This window comes from Camelus ferus, chromosome 18 (genome assembly GCF_009834535.1).
Source record: "Camelus ferus isolate YT-003-E chromosome 18, BCGSAC_Cfer_1.0, whole genome shotgun sequence".
Lineage (NCBI taxonomy): Eukaryota > Metazoa > Chordata > Mammalia > Artiodactyla > Camelidae > Camelus > Camelus ferus.
The window spans coordinates 28,565,439-28,584,348 of record NC_045713.1 but is presented as its reverse complement, the minus strand read 5'-3'; the positions used below and the strand labels follow the sequence as shown (position 1 = coordinate 28,584,348).

The following is an 18,910-nucleotide window of genomic DNA, read 5'->3' as shown; positions in this document are numbered from 1 at the left end:
AATAAAGCCACATTCTGAGCTTCTGGTGGATGTGAATTTTGGGGGAATACTACTCAACCCCTTACAATCTGTTTATTTGTTTTCCTTTGTTTTCAACTCTGTGAAACAAGTCCGTGAAACAGAAGCTCTCTCATTCATCACTGTATTTCCAGCTCAGAGAGTGCCTGGTATAAAAAAGGCACAAAATAAAACATTTATTAAAGAGCCAATGAGGATAAAAGGATAAATAAGACAAAGCTCCTCCATCAAGTTTACAATTTAGTGAAGAACAAAACAGGAGTAGCAGCTTATAACTTGACCCAGTTTGTGTGTTTTCAATTCCATTCCAAGATGTACAGCATCTTCAGTACCTGCTACAATAAGGAGGCTGAAAATAGACTGTTTACAGGAGGCCAGCAAATCTTCATCAGCATTAAAGATTTCTTTCTTAAGTGAGCACCCTTGGCAGTGTGGCATAAATTTCAGCAGATGGTGCACACGCCCTCTAGTGGCCATGAGAATGGTTACTCCAGTGGGTTTTTTTTACTCAATGGCAATTGAAATATTTCTGCACTAACATTAACTCACACCTAGAAAACTTAAAACTACCTAATTCACAGGGTTATAGAACTATGAATTGACAGAAACAGTATCTATTTAGTTGCTCAACATTCAGAGTAGACTTTTACTAACCAACAAAAGGATAACAGTAGGTACCAAGCATCCTACTAGGTTTTCCTCCAAAGTGCTTAGGTTTCTGTCACCAGGCAATTTACCCAAGGCCCTGCTTCTCCCTCTAAACGATTCCCAAGCCTTTTCCTATCCCACTTAAATTTAAAACAATCTGGCTTATCAAAACTTCTAAGAATAAAATGGATGTATGCTAAATCACTGTCCTCAAGAGGGATAAACTATACAAATTCATGGAAAGACTTCAAAAATATTTTGACTACAGATACAACATAAAAGAGTTCTAAATAACACTGTGGGCAATCGGTGGGTAAATCATAAGGTACAAATTAGATGATTCTATCACATGGTTTAAAATATAAAAAAAGAGAGCATTACTGATGTAGAACCTACCAATACTTAAGACCAATGATGTTTGAAAAATAGACAGAAGAGCCATAAAACTAGTGACTGTGAAAGTGACATCACCATACTCAGTCCTATTCCCTTCGCAATGAACTTAATGTCTACCAAAGTAAAAATGACACTGAGGTATGTTTGACTATGCTGTCCACAAGTAATAAATTAAGTTGTCCTGTCTGTATCTTAAATAAGTAGGAAGGACTTTCAAGGAAGAGGAATTCTACAATTGGAGTAAATGAAGAAAGCAGAGCTTAACATGGTTTGCAATGAGCTGATTTAAAGCTTTTGAGCTCCCTCTGCAGTGTCCATCAGCAAGTTCACTTCATTTTAGCTACATTCATTATTTATAATGCAAGTATGATTTTAGTGCATATCTGGGAAGAAAATTTAGACTCTACTCTGCCTCCATAGTGTAACGATCATACATAAAACACTCCCAGTTCTGCAGAATGAATGCAAAAAGCCATTTAATAGCAGGAAATGGTACAACTCTGCTGCTTTAACTGTAAGTCAATAGCTACATCCCATCCTTATCACTAATTATTCTCAGAACCATTCCTAAAAATGAAGGGAAAAAAGTTACAAATTAAGAAGCTAACTTTCAAAATTCTTCTTTCATGAAGGAGGAAGGTTCAAAATTGACAAAATAATTAAATATTTAAAGTTTTAACCTCTAGATACATAGTGAAGTTTCAACTCAGAGACCTTAAACATTCCTTTGGGTACGAGGAAGAATTTTGGGGGACAGAAGTCCTGGGATACATTCCAGTCTCCATTTAGGGTAAATCATACCCTCTCTGTACCTTATCTTCTTAATCTGTTGAAAGGATCTGCAATTTCCATCTATCTCACATGGCTGGTGGGAAAGATTAGAAGTAAAAGCACTTGAAAACTGGAGGGCACTTACCAATGCATAGTTCATTCATATTTTGTTTGCTAATAATGTCTAAAGTATTCTGGAATTTATAGAGTTAAGTATTTATAATATTCACCTTTAATGTTTCTGCAATGTTCAGTAAATTAAAGGCCAAAACTGTTTTCCTAAAAATTGTATCTGGGTTCAGTGTCATATTTTACAAATATAAAAACTATAGTGAATGATGAGCAATCTGATTTGGGCAGGTTTGAGATATCTAAATTGAATAAAATATTTTCCATTGGATAAAAACTTCTACTCTTCCAGGTAATTCACGATCAAGTCATCTGAAATAGGCTTTTAAAAGGATTCATCTGTGGGACTTACAAAATTCAAATCAAGATAGAATTACAGCATTCTTCTTTATAACAGCAATATAAGCACATGTGAATAGAGTTCAGCATACATATAATAAAAGCTTATGTCAATATACAAAGTTGTTAATTTCAGGGTATCATCACTTCCCAATAGACACTAACTACAGAACCTTATGATGATCCAGACTGTTCACAAATACCTGGATTAGAGACAAATTTATAAGTAATCAATATTGTTTTTTTTTAACAAGGGGAAAATTATCAAATGCACCCCTACAAGACTCACAAACACATCTAGAGACCTACACAAAACACAATGCTATCCTAACAAGTCTTACAAATGCCACAAAAACATTCATTATTTCAGCCCAATTATGGTATACCTAAATTTAAACACACTTGATATTGAAATCCATATTTATAGAAAATATAAATTAGGAGATAAGGCTCTTGATCAAAACAAGTATTTTTCATAACAAGACTTCTTTAAATTAGCAGTACCCTTAACATAGTTAGGATGCATGCTTTTTTCTTGGGGGAGAGTGCTGCAGGTATGGACAAACGACTTGAGTAAAAATTAGAGTATCAAGGGCAGCTCTACCGATTACAGCATAACTCACTCCTGGCTCTAGTTCCCATACATAAGACTCTAGAATTTACTAATTAAGGTATTGCTTAATTTTCATCTTCTCTCTACTGCCACTGTCATAAGCAAATAAACTTGCAACAATTTGATTGTGGCATTCTGTGTGCTACATGAAAAAAAAAAGTGTACTAACACCTGTGAGGCATCCTTAAGGCTTATAGGGGAAACAGTAATTTAGCAGTGGTTCTCAGCCGGGGTGATTTTTCCCCACCAAGGGACATTCGATAATGCCTGGATATTTTGCAACTAAGGAGGCAAGGGGGTGCTAATAGTCTAGTTGGTGGAGGCCAAAAATGCTGTCAAACATCCTGCAAAGCATAGGACAGCCTCCCACAACGCAGAATTATCTGATTCCAAACATCAATAATGCTGAGGTTCAGAAACCTTAATTTAGAGGAATGTCTAATAGTGTATTAGGCTCCAGAGTGGGGCCTCCAAAGATTCTTTTAACTTTCCTATTTATTCAACTGTCAAAACCATGATGGCGGTTTCACTTCTGGATCTGAAATTTTATCTTTACGTTATCTTAAAGAGAGTGAATGAAATTGTATCACTTCTTCCCAGGCAGTATTTGGTATGTTTCACAAGACAAGTGGTTTCACAGGTGTCATGCTGAGCTTGACTCCCAAATTCTTTCACAATTAGTCAAATATTGTCTCTTGCCAACCCAACAATTTCACCTTGGTGAAAAGAAGCTCAGCAAAAGATGATTCTCACAGGCTGAAAGCCATCTACAGCTTTTGGGAGGCAGCCACAGGGAAGGCCAGTGAAAGCTATACAGAGTCCCATCTTGGCAGCACTCTCTTGGGTCCCACCTTAAAGGCAGTCTCAGCATTGTCGCACGTCTTCTAATTAAGTAGGGTGCCACAAAAACAACGTTGAGTAATGTCACTGGCACAATGGCGAGTCTCACGTGGACTCAATGTTAGACCTGGAGCATGATCTCTGAAAGCGCTGCTGAAAAGCAGGTTCAAAGAATGCAGAGACTCAAGGGCAGGAATCACCCCTGCTGCTCAGTCACAACTGTGCACTTGTCTCTCTCCCGCAGATCCAACTACAAACATCTTAGAGGCACTAAATGAAAAAGGATTAAAAAGATTTCTGATATAGATGTTCAAAGCCATTGTCTCAAAAATACTTTCCCAATCAAAAACTCATGAACCTTCTTCTATCAGCCTATTTCCAACCTCAAAACTTCACCAAAGCCAAAACAGTCAAAAGGGTTTATCTGAGCCTACTCCCTTATTTCAGAGATGAGAAATCTGCATAAAACTCAGAAATCAGAGACTTGCGAAAGTCAGGGCTAACACTCAGGTCTCCAGAGACCTAGCTGAGTCCTTCTTATCACATGACCTCTGCTGAGATCTGGCTCAGAACTCTCTGGATACAAATCTCTGACAGAGCTGGAAATAATAACGAAGCTGCCTCTCTGTGCTCTTTTTATAAGGCTAAACAATCTCAATTTTCCCTACACTTTTTTGGGTAAGGGTAAGCACATGCTATATGTTATTTGTTGACGCTCCATAGTGTCAACTTCTCCCATTTCTCTCTCTACTTTTTAAAGGACATTGAGTGAAAATTTGAAGGAAAAAACAGAGGGTACAAATCTGGGCACAGTGTTCTACAAAAGTCCCAACAGAGCTTAACTGAAGGAAGACCTCTTGGATCCTACCGGTCACTTTTTATCACCTAACTACCAAAAAAAAGGTTTTCTTTTTATATAAGTAGCTAATTCTGGCAGGTGTTATGCACTTTTTAAGTCTCTCAGTAGTGCAAACTATCCAGGATTTCCCCACAACTTCATTTTTACTGATAAATTTCCATTTATTAGGACTGTATCCTAGCAGGCATCTTCCATTTTATCTCATTTAATCCCTATTTCACAGATGAGGAAATGGAGGCTTAAAAAGGTTAAATACTAGCCAGAGGCCACAGGGCCAATAAGTGATAGAGATGAGTTTGGATTCAGGTCTATCCGAGCCCTGATTCTTCACCATTTTGCTGTACCACCTTCAGTGACTCTGCCTGTCATCTGCTGCAAATCTATGTGAAACACATATCACAGAATTACTGCACCTAAAGTTAAAAGGAATCTCAAGAAAACCCTGTCCCCTGCCTGCCCTAAGTCACAGACCCAGTTAGTGCTGCCAAAGGAACTAGGCGCAGATGCCCCGCCTCCCAGCGTAGCTCCTGCCCACCAGCCTCCCACGCCAAACAGGAGCAAGCCCACAAAAGGCATGGAAACCCTCCATCCACATATGAGTAAGGAAGCATTCACTCAAATGCACATCCAAGAACCACAAGCAGAACAACTAGACAGTAACACTGCTGCTGCTTGGGTAATCTGCTAATAGTTAACGCATCAATAGTGTTTCTAACGTAACTGAAAAAAAGCTGTAAATGATGTTCTGGGGAAAGAAATTCATATCCCACCTACGTAAAATATACATAGTGCAAAAGGTAAACTTCAACTGAGTCACAATTACTAAATTCTCAATTAGCAAGGTCTGGATTCATAGTTTTTTATCTCTATCAGGTACTTCTGGTCTTGATTTTTTTGCAGCTAAGTATCATTTTCACCTGTGTTCAAGTATGATTTTACACTTGATTCAATGAATTTTTTTTGTGGAACTATTTTTATAATTTATTGAGATCATTTTAAGCTTTATACTGGCCTCTCAATAATAAGCTGTCCTGAACATGCATTTGAAGATCCTATCAAAATAATTCATCAGGGGTTGAAGCTGGCAATAGGAAAGCAGTAGAGAAGCCATGTTAGGAAATCTTCTGTTGATGAGCCTTGAAATAGTTATGCACTTAATAAAACAGAAAGGAACATATTCTTAGTTTTGTTTTGTTTTGTTTTTAAAGCTAAACTACAACCGACAAGAAAAACTAGGTATCTCATAGTAAAAGCATCAAATAAAATTTTTAGAACTCTGTAGCTGCAAATAAATTGTAAATTAATTCTTACACCTCTAGTTTAATTGTGAAACAAACTGAAAGTCTGTCAAAAATTCCCAAATAAAAAAGACAAGGTTTTCCAAGTATTCTATTCTCTTAAAACTTATGCGGCCAAACCATCCCTATAATCAAGTATCTCAAAAAGCATTTAATTGGGGTTTATCTATAATGTGATATTTTAATTGCTACAAATCAGGAGGTATAAAAACCCTTCTAACACAAACAATCCAGTGCAACCCAGTGAAGCCTGTGGGAACAGGAGAAGACAGGAAAGATAGGTACCTCGTAGTTTGAGAGGAAATCTAGTAACTCTGATTGAGATGGGATGTAGAGAAGTGGTTTCATCACCCGGCGGACAAACTTCTCAATGTAAACAGCACTCATGGGGCCTTTGTATTCGATTGGTCCAAAACTAGTACCAAAAAAATAAAAATAAAAAAAATAATAATACACCATGCATTAAAACCTGTAATGTAAAACTGAAATCACCCATACCACAAAATGAAAACGTCTTGTTTTAGGATCCCAACTGGTTCACAGTTAAGAGGCCTCCGGGAGGTGACCGGAGGGCCGATTAAGAATAAGCATTTTATGTGAGGGGACATACAAGTAAGTGGTCATTACTCTTTTACATGAGCTTAAATCTGCAAACTGAATTTCAAAGCAAAAAAAATGCACTCTACTCCCTGAAAAAAAATTCTCACAATAGTATTTCTTTAAAAGACAAAAACAAAACAAAAAGGTAATGCTGGAAACTGACCAAATGCTAAAGGATTCCAGAATCTTAACTATACAATTCCATGTAGGGGGGCAGACATTTCTTTTCAAGTCAGTCTGAAATAAGGAACAAGTTAAGCAGTTGGTCCACAGCCAACTAACTACTAAAACGTAGTTACTAAATATTCTCAAAGGCACTTACAGAAAGGATCATTAAGTGAACCTTAAACCTATTTAAAGCTTTACTATAACAACAAAAAATTATATGAAGGTATGAAATCAGGGACCTGTATAAATGATCTTCCTTATTTTCCCCTCCAGCTGTGCTTGGGGATGCAAAGGAATTTGATTTAGTATTGCTATGCAGTACTTCCAACATTCAGTCATCTTCCTAAGCTAATCAGAATCCTCACATGGCTTTCTTCAATCTTGCACAATAGAGACATTGCTCAAATACAACTGGGTGGTATGTGGTGGGGGTGGGGGAGTATGGTGAAATTCAGCAACTCCATAACCATTCTTCTCTCTAAATAGAAATTGACATTAAGCCTACTGTTAATAGCAACAACAGAGAGCACAGTGAAGAATTACACAAATGCTGTGATCACAATACTGTAATATATGGTTACAGAAATCCACACACACATATAATGGGATGAGATAAACACAATTCTTCAGCGCGCACTGCAGAATATGATGCCAGACAGAAGAATATTAGCACGAAAAAAGTAAAAATAGCATTCTACATGCACAGCTGGTAGACTGGGTTAACAATTCTACCAACTCAAGACTAACAGCTAATTTGTTAACTAATTGAACGTTAAAAATTACCACCACCACCAACCCCACCAACCACCACCAATTTTTAATTTAAAGGAAGAAATCAAAAAATCATCTGATAACTTATTTTGTTCAGCAAAAGGGAACCAACCAATCTGGAAGCCTCATCTACTCAAGCAAACAAGCTCCGGGAGGTTCCCTGGTGCGATGTGACAAAGGTCCCAGTGACTTGCTGTAATGAGAAGATCCCAGGATGCGGGATGTGAAACTTGTTTTACCAACACACTACAGCCTTGCCTTAGGACAAGCTGACCTAGGGCAGCTGAGATTTGCAGTGTTTTGAGAAAACTACTTCTGCTTCAGAGCCTTTTATAAACTGCCTTTGTAACTGGTATCAACACAAGTCAAAAAAATGGAAGCCACTTTCACAAAACAGAAAAGTCAGTTAACTTCTGTAAGCAGTTACTACTAGTTACGCCATTACACAAACAGAAGCAACAACACACACACACAAACAAACAGCAGCGGTCTGCCCAAGGGCCACAACTGCAAGCAGCGGTAACCAGAAGACCCTCAAGACGACAGAATGTTTACGAGAGAGTTTAATTGAAGGAACACATTTCACTCGTGTATGTATGTAGAAAAGAGAGGGCTTGAAGATTCTTAAAGAGAATACAAAAAGGCTATCTTCTGGGTCTCACTGTGCCTTAGCACTTTCTTGTTTTTGGTACACTGGGAATGGTAGATGTTGAAATGAGTGTTAATGGGTCTGAACTGACTTCAACAAGTAAAACTCCAACAGGCAAAGATGAAGGGCAAGCACTTCAAGGTGACCACCGACCTCAAATTCCTCATCTGAAAAACGAGAGGGTTGGACTAGGTATTTCTAAAGTTCCTTTCGTGTTCTTTCAACCTTTCTATAAAAACTAAGAAAACAAACAGTCTAAGACGACATTGCACACTCTCGTACCCCAAAATGATACTTGTACTCAATTCAAGGGAACTCTTACGATTTTAACTGCCACATCAAGTTAAGTCTACCTCTGGGCAGCTGGCTTGGTTACATACAGTTGCAATGTCTGTACTCCCTGCTAGGCATCTGTGCCCTATTTCCTATGTCAAAAAAAAAAGAAATGCAGGGATCTCTCTAGGGTGAGCTCATCACTCATTACAGAGTACTGAGTTTTAGAACCTTCAAGTATTAACACCTTACACTTACACTTACCTTAAAAAAAAAAAAAAGAAAAGAAAAGAAAAAAGAAAGAAAAAAAGTAACCATCAGAAAGTTACTCTGAGAAAATGTTCTTGTATCCACAGGAAAATGTGAGGGTGGAGATGGGGTAGGAAAGCATATTTTTCGCCCAAGTTCTATTTAATAGCTCCTGAGAAACAACACTATGTGCCACACAATGTCATGTCATGTTAGAGACGTAGGAATGTAGTGGAATGTGACAGATAATCCACAAACGAGAGTTTGCTGCTGTTTGTTATAAAACCCCATTGATTAAGATCCATGAATCTTAGAGGAAGGAAATAAATAAAGCCTAAAAAGTAAAAGCTCTTACTGGTCAAATCTTCTTATCCCATTTTACCTTCAGTAACAAACTTCAAGCCAAGTACATTGAACAAAGTCCAAAGTCCCATCTCTTGTCTCAAAAAATCCTTCAAGTCAGAGTTCAGACATTACTTCTCCTCCACAGCAAAGTCTGGGCAGTACTCCAAAATCAAACAGCAGTATTTCTGCAGCAAAATGAGTACAGTGGAACCTGAAGTGGCATAAAGACTTGTTACTTCAGGCCAGATGGATGCCATTTGGGGACAAAATTTATGAAAGCCTTTAGGGTTTCAGAGCTCTTTGGAGTTCAGAATGATGGATGATAGGACTGTGGACTTGTTGCAATTTTCCTTCCAAATGAAAAGATGTTAAGACACCCTCCTGACTGTGCTATGATGCCAGGTAATGGGATAAGGACTTTCATCTATTTTTAAACCATAAAATACTTCTAGAACGTCTGAAATGTACAACCTCTCAGTGGAGTAACCAGTATTATTAAAAACAATGCTGTAGAGGATGTGTAATGACATGAAAAAAAATGTTCATAAAAGAAAAAGCAGTTTAGAAAATAGTATTACTACATGATCCCATTTTTTTAATTTAAAAAAGGGAGTGGATATGTATATCACAGGAGGGTAAAAATCAAAACACATGGTGATCATGAAAGGCTGACAAAATCACAGACCCTTTATTTTTGCCTATTTGTTATTTTCTCAATTTTCTACAGTGAATACTTTTAAACAGAAAAAAAACAAAACTCACCTTGAAACTGACAGACTTAACTGGAATTAGACACACTACTTAAAAGTTCTTACCTCCGATGATAGAGATATATTACAGGAAAATAGAAGAAATGTTTCTGTTTTCTGCATTTCCCCTGGTTCCACCAACAGTTAATTGCCACAAACAACACCTGCAAGTCAAAGAAGGTCTCAAATGACTATAAATAACAACTGAAAATTTACCAAGGTTTAAAACATTAAATTATAGAAATGGAACTATTCCTCTCTGAAACAGAAAGTATGAAAAAAATTATTTTGAGTGTTCAAAGAAGGTCATCATTTACCACTACAGTGAAAAAGAAAGACTCTTATCTACAGTGTCCAGCTAGGACTCTGAATATTTTGGAGTCTGTCCCAAGAGGAATGCTTTAGATTCTGAAGTGAATGAACACCAACAAACTTTTTCTAAGCATGAATACACTAAAACTTAGTAGAAGGAGACATCTTTCGATAGTCAAACTGAGCATCTGAGAATGAAAAAAATCTTTACAAATGAAATACCACAAATTTCAAAGGAACATTTTTAAAGACTATATTAAAAACTAATAAAGATAATAGATGATTAAAGCTATACTCTAAAATGTACTATCAGATATTAAAAATATGGACTAAATATACATTCATTGGTAGATGCTGAAGTATTTAAAGAGTAGTGTCCCAATGCCTGCAATTTACTTTGAAATGTACTCAAAATAAGACTGATTAATAGACTGGAGCAGAGTTTCTCAACTTTGGCAACACTGACATTTTGGGCTTGAACGTTACAGGTTTTTGTTGCCGCTGTTCTGTTTGTTCGTGTCATGCAGGACTGTCCCACACACTAGACGCAAGATGGTATAGGATCCCTGGCCTCTACCCATTAGATGCCAGCAGCATCTCCCTCTCAAGTGGTAACAACCAAAAATCTCTCCAGACAGAGACAAAACTGTCTCTAGTTGAAAGCCATGATAAATACATGACAAAACAAGCATAATAAAATGTTAATAGTAGAATTTAAGTGGCAGGTATTTGTAAAATTCTTTTACTTTTGCTATGTGTTTAAAATTTTTATAACAAAATACTGAAAAATATGAAGAGACTACAAATGGAAAGTCACTTTCAGGTTCCTTATACTCACTAGACAGCAATGCTGCACAAAACAGAAGAGAGTCTCAAGAATTCCTTTAATAGTCTATACAAAGGAAGAGCAACAGTATCTTTACTAAAAGCTGACGTCTCAAAAATAGGGCACCATCTATCATGTTTGCTAGTTTTATTAAGGAATGTTGCTCAGTTTTTGCCTTTTTCCAAAAATAAACCTGCTCCTTTTCCCTACTGAGAACACAGAACCGTAAGCTCTCAATTTAGAAGGAGCTATAAAAATCTTTGAGAAAAGCAGTGCCCATCAGTTGTGGATAGCACTGAAACCTCCACCACTTGTCCTGGGATCTTTAACAAACTGCTCGGCTCTCTAAGCCCAAGGTCCTGCTTCAGGAGAACGGGGCTACCAGCCTTCTGGCTGGTTGTGATGGCCGGGGAAGCTGTAGCACATGCAGTGGGCAGAGGCCGCCGTACTTATCCCACAATGCTCAGAACTGCTCTGCACAGGGAAGTCACCCCCATCATCCAGAGCAGTTTTAAATGTCCTGCCAAACACTGATGTTGGGGGAAATCTGTTTGCTATTATTCAAGCCCAGAACCCAACTCCATTTTATACGTGAATCCAAAGCATGGCTTTTGTGTTCACTGCACTTAAGAAGGCAACTTCTGTTTAACTGAGGGCAGAAAGTACTGTTTGGTTCAGAACTTTACCAAGAGCTGTTCACCACTTAGAAAAAAATCATATCACTGAGAGCAGTGTCCCCGTGGCACCTGAGTCGCCAACGCATCACACCTTTACGGGTCTCCACCTGTAACTGTCCTCTTCACAATGGTTCCACATGGAGGCACAGAGAACTAACTTGCCCAAGCATTTACATACTGAAGCACATATGATTTAATTATACAGCACGGTTTTTTTCCCCATCTTTATGTTACCCACCTTTATGTTGGTGCAGTAAGATTGGCTATTTTGAAATTATATGTATAAGGAAGTTTGATCATCTATGAACTCGTTCTGAGGACAGAAAAAGGGACATCATAAAATACTTGTTGTATAAAAGACAACTGGGACCCGCTGGATTGAAACCACCGCCACACATAAGGCCTATGTATCAATTGCCTGCCTATCCCTCTTGTCTAGCACAAAGGTGGCATTCATTAAATATTTACTGAATATAGTTCTGGTCCAGGTATTTCAAAGGTCAGCCTGTTACACTGTAGTCATGATACACGTATTTCTCTTACGTAAAATAACTAATCAACAAAGATCAAATATATATTCAACAGGACTTTCAGTCTCCTCACCCCTTTCAGCACTGAAACCAAACAGCATGGCACCCTGAGATGAGCACTGGCTTGCATCACTGAGGAACTGCAGAATCCGCTCCCTTTCCTGCCTCTAACCAACTATGACCATCACAATCAGAAATCCCGCTTCTTTATAGAAGGCTCTGCAATTTACAAAGTAAGGCTCCTGGCCTTCACCCTGGCAAAATCAGCCATCTGGGTAAGTGTCCCTATGAGGACAATCAGCTCTGCACATGGACTGACAGTCATTTGATTCTTGGGTGAACGTCAGCATTACCTGGTCTGAAAGCTGACTTGCTGCTTGTTCAATTTCTGCCCTGGCGGCGATGGACTGTCCACACCACGGAGCGTAGAAGAACAGCAGCGCCACCTCCGAGTCCCGGCGAACGTGCTCTGCGTAGTCCAGCTGCCCCTGGAAGAGGTCAAGAACTGGAGACCTCGAGGAGAAAAAGCTGACAGGTGGCTTTGCTGGTATGATCACATCTTTTGCTCGGCTAAAAAAAAAGAGCAAACACAAACAAGATTGCTTAGTTTCTCTTCTTCTAACAACAAATTTGTGTGGAAGAAGAATGAAGCTTAAAAGAAAAAACTTTTGAATAAGAAAATGGAGTTCCCAAAACACTGTCCTGGAGCACAGAAGTAAAATTTTGTGCTAAGTTAAGGCAACATTTGGCTGAGAGAATGCAAGACATGAATAACGTGTTAAAAATGATTCTCTAACATTATCTCCCCAAGTGTGGGGTGGGAGGGTAGGGGAGAGCAGAAGAGAAGGGTGTCTGAATAACTCAGATTCTTGCCTTCTCCACCCAAGAAACTCCATCCTCATCTCTCTAAAGCCTTGCTCTCCACAGGAACCACTGATCTCCATGGCTTCAGGGCCACCGGTGAGCTCACTCAGAAATGAGCACACATGGGACCACTAATCAGCATAGAAAATGCTTACAATCAACTCACATTTAGTTTATTAGCTGGAGTTGGCCTGTACTCATCCAGGGCACTCAGGTAAAAGTAGTAATTAAATAAAAATGTAGATTTCTCCAAATATATATCATGATCCAAAGGTTAACAAAGATGAATAACAAAGCAACAGCCATTTAACTGAAAAAGTTTCCTGAGTATGTACTTGAAGTTCCCAAAAGGGAGAGGTCAGGAGGAGAAACAAAACACTGAGTAAGTGGTCAGAAGTCACAGAGCTGCCACTACTTTCCCCATCAAGACAAAAACGTCTTGGCTGAGGTTGCACCCTACCAAGTTAAAAAATCCTAGTAAACACACTAAGCTGTCCATATATCTGCACTAATGTGGTACAAAACCATTATAGCAGCTTGGCTGAGAAACCAATAGAGGAAATAAAAATGGAACCCTCAAAATATTCAGTTAACCCAGAAGAGGGCAGAAAAGAACCAAGAAAGGAATAAAGACCAGAAGGTACAAATGGAAAACAAACAGCCAGAAGGCAGACTTAAACCCAACCATATCAATAATTACATTAAACATAAAAGGACTAAACCCCCCAATTAAGAAGAGATTACCAGGCAGGAAAATGAAGCAAAACCCATATGATATCTAAAAAAACAAAAAATAAAAACCCACATTTTAAGCATAAAGACATAGACAGCATGAAAGCACAAGGATGGAAAAAGACAAACCACATAAACAGTAAGCATAAAAAAGCTAGAGTAACTCATTAGGTGAAAGGATAAATAAACTGGGGTGTATCCTTACAATTAAATGTTACTCAGCAATTAAAAAAAGAACTGATACATACTGTAACTGGAGAAGTTTCAAAATAATTATACTGAATGAAAAAAGCCAGATGCTAAAGAATATGTATAATATGAACACATTTATATGAACTTCCCAAACTGGCAAAACTATAATGAAATAAATCACATCAGTGGTTGTCTGGAGTTAGGAGTCAGGCGGGAAGACTGACTGCAGGAGGGGCACTGAGGAACAGTGCTGATGAGAAAAAAGCTTGGCTGATCTGTCACCTCCTCAGTGAGGACTACCCTGATGACTACCGAAGCAGGTAGCTCTCAAGTTTTTTCCTCTCAGCTTCCCCTTAGCTGCCTTCATAGCCCTCACCATAGTCTGTGACTTACTTATATTACCTGTTTATTAACTATCTGTTCTACCAGAGCATTAACTCCATGAGGGCAAGGACCCTGGCTCTCTGTCACTGTTAGATCCTCATTGTGCAGCAGTTCCTGGAACTATGAAGTTCAGTAATTTGTGAAATGAACAAACCTACCCTACTCATCTCACCTGAACACAGGTGAAAGCAAATTAAACACCAATCCATATAGACATATATTATTAAGAACAATCTGAAAGAATCAAAATGTTGGAAGGCCCATTTGCCTTACTAGGGATGAATCTAAGGATGACCTAATTGTATTCTAAGTTTATATGTGTTCAAATGAACCTGGTTTCTCAGAATATAGCAAAGTAGCAGGAAGGAGGAATAGGACGGAAGGCAATGCCAGCTCTGAGATAGGTATGCAGCAGCCAGCCAGATATTTAGAACCAAAAAAGAAAACACACAAATGCCCGAGGCCTAAGCTACTCTGAGAGCTCTGGGTCATTTAGTTTGAGGAAAAGAGTCCACACCCTTCTCTACATCTAGAAGGTGTCAGCTTTCTGAAATGAGACAGTTTTAAATATATTACTTCCCTATTTTAACCAAAAATTATTAACATCATAAAGTAATGCTATTAAAAGAGCAAATTTCCTGTTTATTCAAACTAACATTTTAACCCTGCAATCAGGGAGCTTTGTCTATGTAAAAGATCTTTACGACATGAAAAACTCAGTCACTGACACAATAATTCAAAAAAATGCTCACTGAGCAAATGTCACTGTGCTTCAGGCACTGCACTATAGGTACCAAAGCCACAGGAGGCGAACATGTGCTCTCAAGGGGCTGACTTTCTCAGGGAGGAAGACAGGCAAACAACCAAACCTGTAAACAAACACAAAACCACACAAAATGATCACGCTCTGCGGAAGAACTTAACAGGGTGATGTGACGGGGGACCCGGAAGCTCCTCGATGGGGTGGTGGTCAGAGTAGTATCTTTTCAGCTGAGACCTGAGTGACACGAAGACAGTCATGCAGAGGGGAGGAAGGCCTGGCAGCAATTAAGTGACACATTTTCAACAGGTACAAAATTCTGCTCTGATTATTTTTCCACTATTCAAATCTCATGTTAAGTGTTCAATAACACAACCTGAGGGAAAACACAGGTCTGTGACATCCAAACAAAGGATAACCATCAACTTAGTATTGTTGCTCTGCATGTTCAGAACAGCTCAAGTAAGCGAGCCAGATAAACCTGTGGCCCATCAAAAGGCAAACATTAACCAGGCAAGAGAAACATATGCCTCTGCCTCATCAGAAACATTCACAAGTTTCCACTTAACTCCTCAGTTAGCTAGTTTTTGAGAAACTATACCTAGATCAAAGATTTCCTTCAGCTTTGAAGTCTAAGTCTCAGGCACCCAAAACTCAAGAGTTGGTCACAAACAAGGAAGGCCTGCTGCAACTCCCAAGTTTTGTATGAGATTCATACTCCTTCCAAAGAGGACCTGTAGCAGCTTTGCGATTACAAAAGGAAATAAAACAAAATGAATATATACCCATATAGATAAAGAGACAGATACACAAACATACACACAATTTTCTCCCTCCAAATCAGGGTAAAAACAAAGTGAGGCTCAAGTCAGGGAGAGTAAATGGATAGAAAGGCAAGTAGGACAGAGATTAAGTGCCCAGAAATGCACAATTATTAACAGCATTTCAACCCCAAACCAATCTTTTCTTAATGCTATCTGATTTGAACTCAGCTAAGCAACGAGACACTAAAGAGGGCTGTCACTTATTTCAGGCTTGGAACTATTAATAAAAATCAAGTTTTAAAAACTCTACTCTCCTTTAAGCCTCTGTCCTCGTTAACACAAAGATCTTAAAAGTAAAACGGAAAAGAGGGGCAGAAATGTTACAGTCAGTTGTAGGGCGGTAAAATAGTATCGTAACACCATTCAATCAAAGACGACTCTAAGAAAGCCAGCCTGAGTCTATTAAAAGAATGTCAAATTCGCCAGGGGCACAGAAAGGAGCTAGCCAGGCAAGCAGCCTGTTCACTGGCTCACTCCCCTTGTCCGAAGCAGGTGGGGATCTTGCTTGGTCTGCTCCAGTAACTGGATTTACACTCTTTCTTCTTCCTGAAATCTCAAAGGACTTTCATATCAAGTCATGTTGTCTCAGAACACTAGACATTATTACTACAGACAGATAAACTGATGCAAGTAAGCTCCCCACTCTTAGAAGAGAGAAAACCTCTCTCCCTAATTTGAACCCAAATAATTTCCACCTTGCAGTAGTCTGCCTTGTAAAACAATTTGTGTAATTTCCCTGTGCTGGACATGATAAAGAACAACATTAAGAACCTAGTTCCTCACAACATTGATTATAAATCAATAAAAAATGATTATTATAAATCAATAAAATGATTATAAATCAATAAAAATGATTATAAATCAATAAAAAATGTTAAAAAAAAAAAAAAAAAGAACCTAGTTCCTGATAAAAAAGGATTCAAATTCCAGGTCAGCCACTTAATAGGTGGATGTGATTTGGGGCAAGTTTTGCAACATGATCAAAGTGCCACTCCGTGTGTAAACTGGAAGGGTATACCCAGACTTTACTGGGGACTGAGACTTGAAGTGATCCATACTAGGCTCTCAAATTATGGGTTAAACGAATAAATACATTCATGTAATCTGTAGTTCCCAAATAGGTGATTCTGTTCCCCAGGGGACATCTGGTACTGTCTAAAGACATTTTTGGTTGTGACATCTGGGGTGGGGGGCCAGGACTAGGGGGAGCTACTGGCATGTAGTAGGTAGAGGCCAGGGATGCTGCTAAACATCCCACAATGTATAGGAAGTCCCCCACAACAAAGAATTATCTGGCCCAAAATATCAACAGTACGGAGGCTGAGAAACCCTGCTGGTAGTACAGCACCTGGCAGATGGCAAACACTCAATGATAGTTGTAACTTACTACTTTCCACTACAATCCCCAATCCTTTGACATCTCTTTGACAACGGGAGCCACATGCTGTGTTTAACAGACTCAATAAAAATGTTTCCAGTTGAAATCCTCCTCTTGGCCAATATGCCAGTCAATGGCAACATAGATTTAAAAACTGGAGTCCCAGGAGATACTCTGTGGATTTGGCAGGCCAAAAGTACTCCTGAAATTTAAAGTAAATTTCCTAATTGTGTACTTTCCCAAAGAGAGACACGTTAATTTTCATTTTTCCTGCTCACTATGCTTCAGCCTACTCAGGCCTTCCTTCTAGTTTCAGGAAAACACCAGCCCTTTCCAGCCTCAGACCTCTGCACTCGCTGTTCCCTCTACCCTGCACACTTCCTCCAGATCGCCCCAACGCTGGCCCCTTCCTCTTCCTGGGTGAGTTTCCTATGTAGCTCCCTTAGGAAGGCCTTACTGCTTCACCCTCATCGATTCTATTTCCTGCACAGCACTTTCTGAAGCCCGTTAAAACTATATTAAATTTACTTGTTTACCGCCTGTATCACCCCATGAAACGGAGAGCAGGGACTTTTACCTTCATCGCTCACCTGGATGAGTGCTCCACACATAATAGGTGTGGATAAAGAATCGTTAGATTGCTGAGTGCATGAATTCTCAACGCCTGGGACGCTAATGGTCTGCACCTACCCAAGGAATAGGGAAAATAAAATGGGAGATAAATTAGGGTCCTACAGCCTGGGCGCACGCAAGTGACAGGTGCACCCCCAAGAAACTCCAACAGGTGACAAGCAACTCACAACCTTGCCCACCTTCGCTGGTACTAAAATAAGAGGAAAGGGCGCCGGGAAGCATCCCCAAACCTCGCCAAATGGCTGGCTGGCCGGGGAGGAAGGAAAGCGGCGAGCAGGGCCGCTTGGCGGAGGAGGGTTAAGTCCAACGCTCCAGGCAAAGTCAGGCCTGACTTCCCCAGAGGCCACTACGACCCTCGACCCTGAGGGCCTCAAGCCCGTCACGCGCCCCAGGCCGGCACGACGGGCTCCAGGCCGGGGACCAGGGGTTACGGACCGCCTCACCTGCAGGTGAACTTGAGGGCGAGGAGCAGCGCGCAGCCGAGCGCCACGGCCCCGCAGAGCAGCTCGGGCCGCCGGCGCGCCATGAGGGAGGCGCCGCGCAGTCCGCGGCGGAGCCGGCCCTCGGAGGACGCAGCCGGGGCCGGGCTGAAGGAGCCGGAGCCCGCGGGGCCGCCGCCGCCGCCACCCTCGTCCTCGGCGTCGTCGCTGCTGCTGCTGCCGCCGCCGCCGCGGCCTCCGCATTCCGACATTACATGCTCCCCGTCGCCGGCTTTATACCGCCGCCGCCGCCGTCGCCGCCTTGGGCCGGAGGGCCCGGCCCGGCCCGTCGCTCCCCAATCCCGCAGCTCGCGGAACCGGCTAACCCGGACCCTCCACGTCAGCCTGGCAGCCGCCACGGCGCCCGCCCCCGCGCAGGCGGCTCCGCCCCCACCCGCAGAGTCTGCGCGGACACCGCCTGGCAGCCCCGCCCCGCGGAGAGCCACGCCCTCTCGCTCAAGGATTCTGCGCAGACCCCTCCCCCGCCGGCATCGCCGCTGCCGCATGGTTACCCTACAGGCCCCACCCGGGTTCCTGCAGTTTGCGCAGGCGCCACCGTCGCCACGTGCCCGCCGCCCCGTCCGGGTCCACTGAATCTGCGCAG

The 18,910-nt window shown here is 40.6% G+C and overlaps 1 protein-coding gene across 3 annotated transcripts in view; it reads right to left on the bottom strand.

Moving 5' to 3' along the window:
* The window catches only part of TXNDC11 (thioredoxin domain containing 11), a 55,836-nt gene extending 37,164 nt beyond the window's left edge, over positions 1-18,672 (bottom strand). The window contains exons 1-4 of one of the 3 annotated variants that reach the window (XM_032460777.1): positions 18,271-18,672; positions 12,414-12,630; positions 9,782-9,879; positions 6,197-6,326 (exon numbers count right to left, since the gene is read on the bottom strand). In XM_032460777.1, the coding sequence (XP_032316668.1) occupies positions 6,197-6,326; positions 9,782-9,879; positions 12,414-12,630; positions 18,271-18,518 (693 nt within the window). In that variant the 5' untranslated portion in view covers positions 18,519-18,672. Of the gene's footprint in view, positions 1-6,196; positions 6,327-9,781; positions 9,880-12,413; positions 12,631-18,270 lie in introns of those variants that run through there. The other 2 variants (XM_032460776.1, XM_014564582.2) reach the window with 2 other exon arrangements.
* Positions 18,673-18,910: the final 238 nt, after the last annotated feature.